Below are 14700 nucleotides of genomic sequence, written 5' to 3' on the forward strand. Positions count from 1 at the left end.
TGCCTTGGAAACCCAAGGAGGGGTCGCTATGAGTTGGGTCTGACTCGATGGCACATAACAACAACAACAATATGTATGTGTGTGTATATATATAGACAGCACATAACAACAACAATATGTAGAGAGAGATCTCAAGGAAATGGCTCATGTGGTTGTGGAGGCTGGCACCCCCAAGTCCGTAAGTCAAGTACCAGGCTTTTCCTGACTCCTGTTGTTGTAGGAGCTGATGAACCTACAATTGGCAGATCAGACAGCAGGCCACTAGCTCAAGTCCAAGAACCAGAGATCAGATGGTGACAAGCTGAATGCAGGATTCAGAGGAAGGGAGAGCCTTGCCAGAGGGTCCATATGTATATACATGGATCACATCCCTGAGGAAACTTTCCTTACATCAGAGTAAGGGTGTGACTTGATTCACACCCTCTCGTAAGGCTGTGACTCAAGATACACCCCATACTAATCCTGCTCACCTCATTAACATATGTTGTTGTTGTTGTTGTTATATGCTACCAGAGCTCCCTCATTAACATATAGAGGTTAGGATTTATGATGAAGAAAATGGAAGATAATTATAGAATACCATAAAATGGAGGATAATTACATCAGATCACAAAATAGAAGACAATCACACAATACGGGAGAATCATTGACACATTAACTGTCACACTTCCCTATCCATGGATGCCTACAATGCCTCTCCATAATGGGGAACCAGAGAGGAGAAGAAGTTTGCCTAAGCTCACACAGCAAACAAGATTTGAAGTTCCATCCCAGGCCCTTTCCAGGGCCTCTCAGTATCTTCCACCATCCAGGGGTGGGTACTATTTTACACACATTTCTTACACTCTAACCAGGTGCCGGGCCTGGTACCAGACGTTTGCTTAACTGCTGATTCAGAGTCCCAAAGGCTGACACTGTGGGAATCCAGCCACCCCGCCTTGTCTGGGAGGCTCACCAGCCCCTGCCTCCCCATCTCTGCAGGCTACCCTCCACACCCAGCCAGGCGGCCTTCCCCTCCCTCCACATACCCTCTGCCCACACCAGCCTGCTTTCCCACCTCACAGGCTCTTGGCAGTGGCTGTCCCCACCAGTTCAGTGGGCCCCCACCCTGATGTCATTATTCCCAGCTCTCTAGTGCCCAGCCCAAGCCTGGCACACCAGAGGTGCTCTGGGAATGAATAAGAACCTCACCTTACCCCCAAAGAGAGGGCCAGGCCAGACCCAGGTTCAGGCTTCCCCAGGCCTTCTGACGGGGCTGGAGGGTTCTGAGAGTTCTCAGCCCAGCCCTGACCCAAACCCCCCCGCAGGCTGAACAAATATTTACGTTTGCTAAGTAAATTCACAGAAGGAAACCTGGTTGGGAGGGCTGAATCCCCTGGGGCCTGTGGTCACTGAACTGAGTCCACAGTGGGGGGACGCAGTAGAGCGAGGAGTAAGTTTGAATGGGGAAGCCCCACTCTAGGCCCTTCTCTTAAGAGAGAAAGTCTCCAAGGTAGAGCTACGACACCTCCAGGTTCTCACACCCCCATTCGCAGCTTAGAAGCCCTATGGCATAGGATCCAAATCCCTCTTTCCTCTCCTCCCATCTCTGTGTGCCTAGGCAGGCAGCTTCTCCTCCGTGGGGCTCAGTGTTCTCATCTGTCTCCTGGGGTCTCATAAGGATCAAATGAGAAGGGCCATGCAGGCCTCTTAGCTCAGGCCCAGCACCTGGCACTGAGCAGAGGGAAGGGGAATGCTTGTGAGGGCATAGGATCAGGGACTGGCCCTGGGAGGTCACCACAGAAAGTGATGAGAGCTTCAAAGAGGGCTTTGGCACAGGGCAGGCACCCTGCTCTATCCAGGAAGGCTTCCTGGAGGAGGTGACACAGAGGCATCAGCTGTAAGGGTGGGGAAGCGTGGCATGTGCGTGCCTGTGTACACGCACATGTGTGTGTGTGGAGGGGACCTCCCAGGTGGTGGGAAGAAGCTTGAAGTCAGTCTCCCAGAATGAGGCTGGGGTTTGTGGTCCTGGGACCAGCTGGGAGCTTGGGCCTTCAGGACACTCCTGAGAGAGTGAGGTTGGGACTGGGGAAAGGCCCTTCAGAGTGGACCACCAGGAGGGCAAGGGGGGTTTTCAGCTGGTGCTTTTTCTCAACTCCCTGAAGAGAATAATAAAGTGGTATTTTATATCTAAACTGGGAATGAAAAGATGAGGAGGGTGGACTCTGGCCACACGCCAGCATGAGAGATGGGGACAAACTCATCACCGTGAGACCTTCCCCCAGCTGGGCTGCTTCCTGGCTATGACTTGGTTGGGTGTAAGGTGGTCTTACACCCTGGTATGCCCCTTCAGGTACTGCTGACCTTAGTTAATCACAATTTGGGGGAGTGCTTCTAGATGATTTTTGTGAACCCTGAATCCACACCCACTTTCTACTCTCTGACCATTTTGTTAATGCTTTGAACTTCCTGTTCTTTCTATTTTAATTCGAACTGGCAATGACTTTGAACCTGTTCTGCCTTGCTCTGCTGGTCAGGCCATGCATTCATTAGTTTTCCTCCTTCTCTTTGGCTCCCAATGAAATGGCCAAAAGCAAATTAGTCGGAAAAGGAACATCTGACCAAAAGTTCACAGATTAATAACCCGAGGATGCCCTAGTGGGATATTTGATAATCCTATAATCTAATTTTGCTCATTTTCAAAACCGTTGTGTCTGTCTTCTACATGATTTTGCTTTTTACTGTGTTTGCTTGAAATGCTGCATTTTCAGCCCATGATTCATACATTCAGCCACAGTGGGTTCTGGGTGCCAGGCTAGGCACGGGGGCAGTGCAATAAATGAGACAGACAGGGTTTCTGCCCCGATGGGACTGGCATCCCAGCCAGGGGCGGATGGCAGGCAGTGGACTAGGAACGGGTACAGTAGTCAGCATGTTGGAGGGCAGAAAGGGCCGGGGAGAGAAGAAAAACCAGAACAGGGCAGAGAGAGGCAGGAGGGTATGTTACTCTGCCAATGCTCCATCACAGATGAAAACCAGATTCCCACTGGGATGGACGGAGGGCCGGTGCTTTGTCAGCTTCCTGAAAAGAGTAATAAAATGGCATCTTACATCATCACCTGGGAACAAAACGGATGAGGAAGGCTGAGTTAGGCCATTCTTTTCTCAGTCACCAGCATTCCTGCTGGACACTGGGCCTCTCTGCTTTGAGTGGTGGGGACCTGAGAGGCTGACGTGAGGTGCCTAGTGGCCCAGGAGAGAAAGGGTCAGGCCCTGGCATCAGAGCAAAACCAGGAAAGCCAGTTGCCGTCCATGTGACTCACGACGACCCCGAGTGTGGCAGAGCACAACTGTGTCCTGTGGGGTCTTCCGTGGCTGATTGTTCAGAACCCTATCACCAGGCCTTCCTTCTGAGGCACCCCTGGGTGGACTCGAGTTTCCAACCTTTTGGAAACAGCTGAGCACATTAACCGTTGTACCACGTGGGGCCTCCAGAGTCAGACTAACCTGGGTTCACATCCAGGCTCAAGACCTGTAGGTGGGGCACCAATGGGTGAGACCCTTCACTAAGGGGAATATGGACCATGAGTTCTTTTCACTCAGCCTTTCATCCGAGCAAGGGAATCCAAACCAAACCAAACTCGAATCGGATCTGACTCATAGCGACCCCTCCTTGAGTGTCTGAGGAGGTATCACTACAGAAGTAGATTGCCCGACCTTCCTTCTGAGGAGTGGATGGTGGGTTTGAACCGCCAGCCTTCTGGTTAGCAGTCAGATGCCTGATAATAACAAACTAAGGAGCTCTGGTGGTGCAGTGACTAAGGCATTTGACTGTTAACCAGAAGGTTGGCGGTTCAAACCCTACCAGTCACTCCTCAGAAGGAAGACGGGGCAATCTACTTCCATAAAGATTTATCACCTCGGAAACCCAATGGGGGTGTGTGTCTATGAGTCGAAATCAACTTGATGGCAATGGGTAATAGCAAATTGCCCTGTGCCTCAGTTTCCCCGACTATAAAGCGGAGGTGAAACTAGTGCTTCCTTACAGGTTTTGGAATGATAATGAGTTGAGACTATTTACGTAAACTGTTTAGAATGTGCCAGACATGGGTAAGTGTTACACAGGTGTTAGCTGCTGCTGCTGGTGGTGGTGGTGGTGGTTGTCAAGTTGGATGTGACGTATCACAGAGCGAATCATTGCCAGGTCATGTGCCATCCTCACAATCTTCTATGCTTGAGTCCATCGTTAGAGCCACCGTGTCAGTCCGCCTCACAGAGGGCTTCCTCCGTTTTCGCTGACCCTCTCCTTCATGCTATTGTTGCTACTTACTTCCTGAAACCAAGTTAGATCCTGGGTGGTACAGATGGTTAACACGCCTGGCTACTAACGAAAAGGTTGTTGGTTCAAATCCACTCAGAGGTGCCTTGGGAGAAAGGTCTGGCCATCTACTTCTGAAAAGTCAGCCATGGAAAACCCTGTGGAGCACAGACATTTACTGACTTCAACAACTGCTTATTGGTTAAGACCAAGCCGGGCTGTGTGAAGCACTTAGCACAGGGATGTCACCATGGACATCCCTGCTGCCCAGAGAGCCCTGGCCCCTGCCCCAGTCCCAGACTGGCAGTTTCCACCCTCCACCACCCTGGTGAGATTTACCCCTTGGGCCTGGCAAGTCCCAGGCCTGTGGGGAGGGTGTGCTGGTGTACAGCTCCAGCTGAGCAAAGGACCCCGAGTGGGGCCTGGCAGCCTCCCCACAGGGGGCCAGCCAGAGGGGCCCGTCTGGTTTGAGTTCCCGGCGCCTCTCGCTCCCTGCACCAACCCACAGCCTGTTCCGAGCTGCCAGGCCTGTGCCTTATTTGGGTCTTGTCTCCCCCCTGTGACACTTCATGGCCTTAAAAGGCAGGCCCAGGGGTGGGGTGTAGAGGGGACAGTTGCCACTGCTGGCAGCAAAGGCCCTGCAGCTGTGCCCCAGCCCCGGCTTGGCCAGCCCATCCCTCCAGCTGTGAGCAGCACTGTCCACCCCCAGGCCAGACCAGGCAGGACAGCCTGCTTCTTGTAGGGGTGAGGGGCTCCTGGAAGGAGGCCCCCATGCCCGCCCAGGCTGCCTCTTTCTGATTCTCATTTAAAACCAGGGCTGGATCCGCCTCAGCCTGTTCTTATCAAGTGGGGCAAGGACAGGGTAGACAGTCACCATCTCAGCGCTGTGGATGGAACGTCAGGCCCTGGCTGTGTCCTCAGGCCTCACACAAGCCTGGGAGGTGTAGAGGCCTTGTAGCCCATTTTATAGATGGGAAGATAGGCAAATCCAGGGAGCGTAAGGCACTTGGGGGTCAGTAAGTGGCAGGGCTGTGACCTAACCTGGTAGCCCTAAACTCTTAACCCATGCAGCTTGTGAAGGTTGTTAGAGATACCCCCACCTCACTCATGGCCCCCACCCCACTGCTAACCCACCCCCCAGCCCCATCAATTTGTCTCCTCTGGTCCATCTCAGCCCGGTTCGTGCTGCATGACCCAAGTAATTGTCCACCTCCCTGGGGTTGTCTTCCTTGGCACTGAGGAAACTAGGGGCTATGGCGGTGGGTGAACAGAAGGCACAGCCAACAGGCCTTTGACCCCACTGTCCTTCAGCTGCAGGCTCTTCTGGCCGCGTGGAGCCCGGGTGGTCAGGCAACACCATGCAACGAATGGCACTTCGGCCCACGGCCTTCTCAGGTGGGTCCTAGAAGCAGCTGCCCGGGGACGTCTGGGCTGGAGGGAACATGGGGCATTGTGGTGACTGTCCTGAACTAGCTGGCTCCAGCTGTGACAAGTTAGGAACTGCCTCCCCCTGCCCCTGCAGTCTGGAAAGAGAACTGAGAGGGGGAGAAGAGGGGCCCCAGAGGGCAGTCTGGCCTGAGCCCAGGCACTGCAGGCCCCGCTGGACACGTGCTGATGCTGTGGGTCCAAGTGCCAGTTTCCTCTTTTTATTCAAACCCTGCAATGTTGGAGCCACCCCACTAGGGGCTGTCCACTGTCACTTCACTGACACCACCCAGTGACCCCAGGAAGGTGTCATTGTCCCCGTGTTAAACAGCAGGAAGCTGAAGGTTAGAAGGAACATTCCTGCCTGAGGCCCTACAGCCGGCAGGGGCAGCACGGGGACTTAGGCTCAGGCTTTGTACTCACCCTGAGCTCTGTGTCCTCAGGTGTGAAGTGGGGATGACCCTGATCCTAACATGCAGGATTGTCCTAGGACCTGGGAGAAAGGCTTGTCGAATGCCTGGCACAGTGCCTGGCAGCTAAGAGGTGCTGTCAGGGGCCAGAGCTATCAGTCATAACATCAGTGTGTCACTGAGGAAGCCGGAAGAGCTGGACATGACGTGAGGGCGTGCTTCCGGAGGAAGGCTGAAAGGCTGGCACCACTGAGGCCAGCCCAGGCAGACTGTGGTCCCCAAAGCCCACAAGCCCAGACCCGGCCCCTCCCAGGTGGCAAGTAACAGGATTTCCGGCCCCGGCTGTCGGGAGAGGGGTCATTTTGGATGCAAAGGCTGCCAGGTGCAGCTCCTGCTCCATTTCTGGGAGAAGCGGGCCCCCACTGGAGACTCCACAGTCAAAAGAAATGAGGCCGGTTCCCCACAGGGCTTAGCCCACCCCGGCCTAGACTGACACCATAGGCCCTTCCTGCACTGGGTCTGTTTCCTCAGGGCTTGAGGTCATCAGGGGTCTGCCTCCTCGCTCCTGACCCCCAGGGGGCTGAGGGGCTCTGAAGGGGAGCCAGGAGCCCCTGACCCTAGCCCTAGCTTCCTCCCTCTCCACAGGTTGTCTCAACTGCAGCAAAGTGTTGGAACTGACTGAGCGGCTGAAGGTGCTGGAGGCCAAGGTGGGTGAGCAGCATCCCTGTGGCCTCCTGCCCCAGGGCCAGGCAGGACACAGCCTCCCCCGGGACTCCCCCCCTCTTTGTTTTTGCCCAGCCTGCTCAGGTCCCCACAGTGCACCTCTGAGGTGAACTTCAACACTTCCACCCTCCAGGGCCCCACTCTGATGCCCCCTCCCACCTCTCCTCCAGTGCTCCTCCCTGGGGATGCCTGCTCACAGATACTTGGCCCTCTCCTCAGTGCACCCAGGCAGCTTCCCTCCACACCCTTACTTCTCCAGGCATACCTTTCCTCAAGCCCCTCTTCCAGGAAGCCCACTCTGATCACCCCTTCATCTCAATCCCAGATACCTCCAGGGCCGAACCCCACCCCCCTTCCACCCATCACCTTCTTCCCTTACTCCCCACGATATGCCATTCCCAGTCTCAAAGTCAAATCATGTACTGCACATCTCAAACTATTTCCAAATAAAAAGTTTAGAAAGATTGAAAAGTAAGACTTTCTAAGTTTAGATATGTGAAACTCAGAAACATGGAAAATCTATCAGAAAATTATTCATAGCCACCACCTATGTGCCTAGAAGGAGCTCTGGTGGTATAGTAGTTAAGGCATTGGGCAGCTAACCAAAAGGTTCGATCCCACCAGCTACTCCATGGAAGAATGATGAAGCAGTCCACTTCTGTAAAGATTTACAGCCTTGGAAACCCAATTGGGGTCGCTGTGTGTTGGAACCTACTTGATGGCAGTGAGTTTAGTTTTGGTTTTCGTGCCCCTAGAGTGAGCAACTGTTAGCACGTTAGTAACTTTTCTCCCAGATTTTCTAAATGTACATGGAAGCATGTATATTTTGTTTGCCCTTGCACCACCATTCCCTCCTCTGGAAAGTTAAGGGTGTCCTAGTCACCTAGAGCCGCTGTAACAAATATATCACAAGGGGGTGGTTTTAAAGAACAGAAGTTTATTTTCTCACAGCTCTGAAGGCTAAAAGTCCAAAGCAGGGTCTCGGCCATGTCAGTCTTTCCCTGTAGGTAGTCCTGGGCATCCTTTGGGTCTTTGGCTTGTAGACCATCCTCTCATTGCATCTGTTCTTTGGATAACTCAGAAGTGATTAGGTTTAGAATCCACTCTACACTGGTATTGATTGATTGATTACATTGCATCAGATTGCGTTATGGAAGATCATTACATTACATCACATCCCACAGATACAGGGATTAGGATTTCAACACGTATTTTGGGGAGACACAATTCAGTCTATAGCAAGGAGATGATTCATTGTGAAGACGTCTATGGAAATATTAACTAGAAGTGGAGAAGTGGGGAAACCAAGCAACAGGAGGGGTGGGTATCTGTCGTGGAGCATCCATTCTCTGGAATGTACCAGGCAGCTATTCAAAATTCCTCCATTTTCCATCCCTGATTTATCAAGTGGAATAAGCAAGCTTCTGAACAGCATGTGCTAGCCCCTGAGTTGTGAGGCACAGGGACCCCACGGCTTCTCCCCGAGGTCTTTCCTGGGGGAAGCCCCATGAGAGACAGCTCAGTCCCAGATCCAAGGTTGCTGTTCTCAGTTCAGGGCCTGTCTGGGCGTTGAGTTTCAGCTTTTGTCTGGACAGGCTACACAAGACCCCCCTCCCTTGTCAGCAGTCAGTCTGGCCTACTTGATCCTCGATCAGCAGCTCGAGATGGAGAGTGGTCATTGACAACTGGGCCCATAAAGTGCCTTGTGTACACTCCCACCACCACTGGCCATAGAGTCAGTTCCAACTCTTGTTATGCTGTTAGGTGTCGTCGAGTCAACGCTGACTCATAGCAACCCTGTGTACAATAGAACAAAACACTGCCGGGTCCTACGCCATCCTCACAGTCCTTGCTATGCCCATCGTTGCAGTCACTGTGTCAGTCTGTCTTGTTGAGGGTCTTCCCCTTTTTCGTTGACCCTCCACTTTACCCAGCATGATATTCTTCTCCAGGGAATGGTCCCTTCTGACAACATGACCAAAGTAGGTGAGACGGAGTCTGGCCATTCTCACTTCCGAGGAGCATTCTGGCTGCACTTCTTCCAGGACAGATTTGTTCGTTCTTCTGATGGTCCGTGGTACTTTGAGCATTCTTTGCCAACACCACCAACTCTTGGTGACCCTGTGCTCTTCCATAGGGTTTTCAAGGCTGTGACTTTGTGGATACAGGTCACAAGACCTTTCTTCCAAGTCACCTCTGAGTGTGTTTGAACCGCTGAACTTTTAGTTAGTAGTCAAGTGCTTAAGTGTTTGCCCCACTCAAGGATTCCATGGTGCCTTTATTTCATGTCACCCCTGCAAGATTTCCCTCCAAATTTAGAGAGAAGCCTTCCAGCCATTACCCTGTGAAGCTTTTAACAGAAAAGAAAAGCTTTATATTATTTATTTAGATAGGTGTCAAAAACAAACAAACAAAAAAAAACTCACTGCCATTGAATTGGTTCTGACTCGTAGTGTCAGAACCCTTGGGTTTCCAAGGCAGTAAGTCTTTATGGAAGTAGATTGCCCCATCTTCCTTCCATGGAGTGGCTGGTGGGTTTGAACTGCCAACCTTCTGGCTAACAGTCAAATGCCTTAGGCACTGTGCTACCAGAGCTCCTTTAGATAAATGCAGAAAACCAAGCAAATACCAAGATATTCACAGAGCTCAACCCTCAGCAGGAGAGCGTTCCGGGACCTGTATCTCTTTTGTTGGTGATGAAGTGTGATGATTTTTCTACAGTGAATGTTAGTATGCGTGCAAATCTTGAAAGTACAGTCACTTCTGATAAAGTTCCAGGCCCCTGCAAGCCCAGGTCACCACCCTGAGTTGAGCTCTGCTAGCTATAGGGGACCTTCCCCTCTACCGCCTGCACTGGGACCCCTTGGCCCTCCCAGTCTCCCCCTGCAGCTGGCCTGCCTGACCCTGACACCAACCTTGTCTCCCCCTTCCTCCACAGGTGGCTATGCTAACTGTCATGGAGAAGACAGTCCCTCAAGCCCCAACTGTCCCCAAAGACACGACCCCACTCTGGGGCTCCCCAGCTGCCCAGGGCAGTCCAGGGGATGGAGGTGTCCAAGGTGAGTGGGTCAGGGATGGAACGCACACCCCTCTGGGAGAAAGTGCACTGGCCTGGGATTCAGGGGCATGACACTGTGGGTCCCCCCCCACCTGCTGACTTTCAGTTTGACCCTCGTGTGGGGCCTTAGTCTTCCCAGCTTTCCAGTGGGCTGAGGGGATGGCCTCCAGGGATCCCTGAGCACTGACATCCTGGGAAGTCTAGCAGCCCAGAGGACCCTATGGTTTCAGGGCCTATGGGTGACTCTCCCTCACCCAGGCCCAGCTGAGACACTGACCCCCGCCTACTCCCTGTCCCAGGGCCACTGGGAGCCAGAGAGAGTGTGAGGGCCCCACTACTCCCACGAGAAGGTAGGTGCAGACTGAGAGAGTGGGGTGGGGGCAAGAACAAGGCCAGAGCTGCCAACCTCATGTGCTTGTACCCCCAGATCGAGTGGGTGCTCGGGGGATGCCTGGGCCCACTGGCCCCAAGGGAGACACCAGCAGCCCAGGCCCAACAGGGATGAGAGGCCTGCCAGGTGAGTTCTGGAAGACTGCCCCCAGCTCCGCTTGCCAGCCCCCCAGGGACACTCAGGTGGGAACCTTCCTTCCCTGACTCTGACATAGCCGGAGGTAGTCTGGGCCTTTCTGCTCTCCCTTCTCTTTGCTTACTACCCCTCACGCTTGGGGCTCCCTGGAACCTGCTTTGCATTCACTCTGCCCATGTGCCTGGGGCTTGAAACCCAGCTCAGAGTGGGTCCCACCAGTCCTTGCCCAGCTGGAGCTCCCAGGCCAGCTGGGGGAGGGGGCGTGGGGGACAGCAGAAAAAGAGCAGTGTCCATTTCATGGAATTGGGGCTGTGACGGAGGATGTCAGGGGTATGGGAGCCCCAAGGAGGGAAGCCCAGCCATAGCCTGGGTGGGTGGAAGTCAGGCAGGGCTTCCTAGCATGGTGACATCTTAGCTGAACCTGAAGGGTGCCTGAACTTTGTACCAGCCACAGCAAAGGAAGAGCTAATAAAGGGAATGCCTCATACAAAACCTGGAAGTTAGCGGAAGAGAACATTCTGGAAATCAATGTTTATTAAACGCCTGTTGCATGCCAGCAACTCCACAGAAGGAAGAACTGTTTCCATAAAGAAACCGTAGGAAGCCCAGTTCTATCCTAACACACATGGGGTCATCAGGAGTTGAACTTGACTTGATAGCAATGAGTTTGGGTTTTTTGGGGTTTTTTTTGGTGTGGCAAGTCTCCATTCTCATAAAGACCCTGAAGAGGGATGTGTCTATCCACCTAATAGGTATGGAAACAGGCCCACGCTCAGTGGGGACAGAGCCCAGACCTTCCCAAGCCTGTGGACTCAGGAACCCTCTCCCATCTGCTGCCTTGTCCTGCCCTCAGCCCCTGGGCTTGTGTCTTCTGTACACCTGTGGTTCTGTTGCAGGTCCACAGGGCCCCCCAGGAAGCCCTGGCCAGGATGGAGCTGTAGGCAGCCCTGGAGAGAGGGGCCCTCCAGGACCCCCTGGGCCTCCTGGCCCTCCTGGCCCCCCAACCCCTATTGGACCACCCCACGCCCGGATCTCTGAGCATGGTGAGTCCTACGGGGTCGTGCACGTCATGGGGAGGGGAGACCAAAAACCAAACCAAATTCACTGCTGTCCAGTCAGCTCCGACTCATAGCAACCCTTCCTTGGGTTTCCGAGGTGGTATCACTATGGAAGTAAATTGCCCACCTTCCTTCCGAGGAGTGGCTGGTGGGTTTGAACTGCCATCCTTCTGATTAGCGGTCAAAGGCCTTAGGCACTATGCTACCAGAGCTCCAAAGGGAGGGGAAAGGAGGCTGGAATACCACCACCATAGACTCCATTAGTACTTCCTCGATGCCAACTATATGCCTGGCTTGCCCTTGATAGGCCACATGTCAGCTAATCTTCCAACAGGTGTTATTGTTCTCTGTGCACAGAAGAGGGAAACTGAGGGCCAGAGAAGGTCAGACCCAGGTGGCTTTAGAGCCTGTGCTCAGAACCACCTAGCTCAGGCCATCCCACCAAGCCTTGGAGCTGGCCAGGATCCAACCCTCAGAGCACCAGGAAACTCAAGGCCCAGCAACAGGAAGCCAGGCCTGAGCTGCCAAGGCTGCAGTGGGGCCTTGTGCTCCTCAAGGCCCACCCCTCCACCCAGCTGGGCCTCCTCCCTCAGGTGCACCCCACCTGACCCACAGGTACACCTATTTGCTTGGGATCGGAGCTTGTTATGCCAGGTTCAATCCCATCTTTATTGTCCCTCTCCAAGCCTCAGTTTCCTCATCTATACAGTGGGGATGGTGACAGCGCCAGTCTCCCAGAGCTCTGTGACAGCCATGCACAGGAGCCTGGCACACAGTAGGTGTTTAATAAATGGTAGCTTTACTTACTCCCATTTCACATGGGAAATCCCACCAGCTAGACTGGTGGGATTAGAACCCGTGTCTCCCTGCCTACAGTTCCCGCTGTCCTGTTGACCAATGCTCCTCTGCAACCCTTTGCCCTTGGATTAGGTGCATGGTGGCCCCAGCTGCACTGCAAGCCACCCCCAATACAGCCACACCTGACTTGACAGAGGTAGAAAGTTAAGACTCTGCCCTGCCCCACACAGCCAGCCCTGACTCATTCGCCATCTCTCTTCCCCCAGGGGACCCATTACTATCCAACACCTTCACTGAGACCAGCAGCCACTGGCCCCAAGGACCCACTGGGCCCCCAGGCCCCCCAGGCCCCATGGGTAAGTTGATTCTAAGCCTAAGATAAGGAATGGGACTTGGAGATGGCAGAGGGACTTGGGGTGTGGCAACCAGGAAGGATTTGATGGTGGATTTCCTGGCATTGTACTCTGTACCAGCCTTGAGGACACTTCATTTATTCCAGGTCCTCCTGGGCCTCCTGGTCCCATGGGCCTCCCTGGGAGTCCTGGACACATGGTGAGTAGTTCTCCAGATATTCCCTCCCACCCACCCACCCTTTCTCCCATGTAGACATCCATCTATGCATCCATTCATCCACCCACCCATCCATCCATCCACCAGCCACCCACCCACTCTCCCATGTAGCCATCCATCTATGCATCCATTCATCCACCCACCCTTCCATCCATCCACCAGCCACCCACCCACTCTCCCATGTAGCCATCCATCTATGCACCCATTCATCCACCCACCCTTCCATCCATCCACCACCCACCCACCCATTCTCCCATGTGTAGACAGACATCTATGTGTCTATCCATTCCTCTGTCCACCCACCCATCCATCCATCCATCCACCCATCCATCCACCCACACACCATCTATCCACCCACCCATCCATCTATCACCTACTCACCCACACATTCACCCATGTAGCCATCCATCTATGCATCCATTCGTCCATCCACCCACCCACCCATCCATCCATCCATCCACCCATCCATCCACCCACACACCATCTATCCACCCACCCATCCATCTATCACCTACTCACCCACACATTCACCCATGTAGCCATCCATCTATGCATCCATTCGTCCATCCACCCACCCACCCATCCATCCATGCTCTCATTCATTCAGTAATCATCTGTTACTTGTTATGGAATTACTTTCCATAAATCTTCTGATTCAATCCATATATGAAGAGGCAAGTATTCATATCACCTGAGGCCAAGAAAGTTGGAGTTCTGACCCTAGGGCCGTCCAGGACATGGTAGCCTCCAGATCACCCTGGGGACTGTCTGGCTCTGGTGCCAGACCTTTGCACTGAGCTATAGGATCTTCCGATTGTGTGCCAGGCACTGGCCATGTGAAGAGCTCGGAGGCCCAAGCCAAGATGGGGGCCCTCACCCACCCCTGTGTCTCCCAGCCTCCTGCTCTTTCTGCCTCACCCCAGCACAAAGCTGAGGCTCTGTCTTGTTCCTCAGGGACCCCCAGGCCCCACTGGCCCTGAAGGAATTTCCGGCCGCCTAGGAGAGAAAGGCGAGCGGGTAAGTACCCAGGTGACCTCAGGTGGGGGGTTTTGGGGAATCCTGGGACCGCAGGTCAGACCTTCCCCAGCTGACTCTATTCTTCTCCTCCATTCCATACAGGGACTGCGTGGGGAGCCTGGTCCCCGAGGCTCCGCTGGGCAGCGGGTGAGTGATGGCCTTCTCCCTGCAGCTTCCCCTCCAGGATCCCACAGGCCCTGACCCCTGTTCTGGCTCCATCCTCTGTGACCAGAGACCCTGACTCTCCCTGCCTGGTCTCCATCTCCTCTCCTTCAGTGTCTGTCTCTGGGACCCGTCAGCCTCTTAGGATCAGGCTGTGTTTGTCTTCCTCAGTCTGGCTCTCTGGGTCTCTGTGTCTCATTGTCTGTCCTTCCCTTTGTGTCTCTGTCTCTTTGTCTGTATGTCTCTTCACTCTCCATCCCTCCAACTATGATTATACACTTGTCTATTTCTTCCTTTAGATAGGTCATTTTTGCTTTATGTATTTTGAAGCTGTGTTATTTGGTGCATAAACATACAAGATTTTAATATCCTCTTGGTCTTTTTGTTTTTGTGAACTGAACCTCTTTATCTCTGGTAATGCACTTTGTCTTAAATTTACTCTGCTTGATATTAAAATAGCTATACCAGCTTCCTCATGCTTAACATTGGTGGTGGTCGTTGTTGTTATGTGCCGTTGAGTCCGACCCGACTCAGCGACCCCTCCTTGGGTCTCCGAGGAGGTATCACTACGGAAGTAGATTGCCCAACCTTCCTTCTGAGGAGTGGCTGGTGGGTTTGAACCACCAGCCTTCTGGTTAGCAGTCAAGTGCCTTAGG

General features: G+C 53.4%; 1 protein-coding gene across 1 annotated transcript in view; it reads left to right on the top strand.

The window, feature by feature from the left end:
* The window catches only part of EMID1 (EMI domain containing 1), a gene marked incomplete at its 5' end in the record, with an annotated part of 53895 nt that overhangs the window by 20945 nt on the left and 18250 nt on the right, over positions 1–14700 (top strand). The window contains 10 exons of the mRNA XM_007947993.1: positions 5609–5692; positions 6778–6839; positions 9794–9914; positions 10213–10263; positions 10341–10430; positions 11336–11482; positions 12562–12651; positions 12795–12847; positions 13820–13882; positions 13985–14029. Coding sequence (XP_007946184.1) covers positions 5609–5692; positions 6778–6839; positions 9794–9914; positions 10213–10263; positions 10341–10430; positions 11336–11482; positions 12562–12651; positions 12795–12847; positions 13820–13882; positions 13985–14029 — 806 coding nt within the window. The remainder of the gene's footprint in view (positions 1–5608; positions 5693–6777; positions 6840–9793; positions 9915–10212; positions 10264–10340; positions 10431–11335; positions 11483–12561; positions 12652–12794; positions 12848–13819; positions 13883–13984; positions 14030–14700) is intronic.

Source organism: Orycteropus afer, unplaced genomic scaffold (assembly GCF_000298275.1).
Source record: "Orycteropus afer afer isolate SDZICR_OR568_19922 unplaced genomic scaffold, OryAfe1.0 scaffold00197, whole genome shotgun sequence".
In the NCBI taxonomy this organism is placed as follows: Eukaryota; Metazoa; Chordata; class Mammalia; order Tubulidentata; family Orycteropodidae; genus Orycteropus; species Orycteropus afer.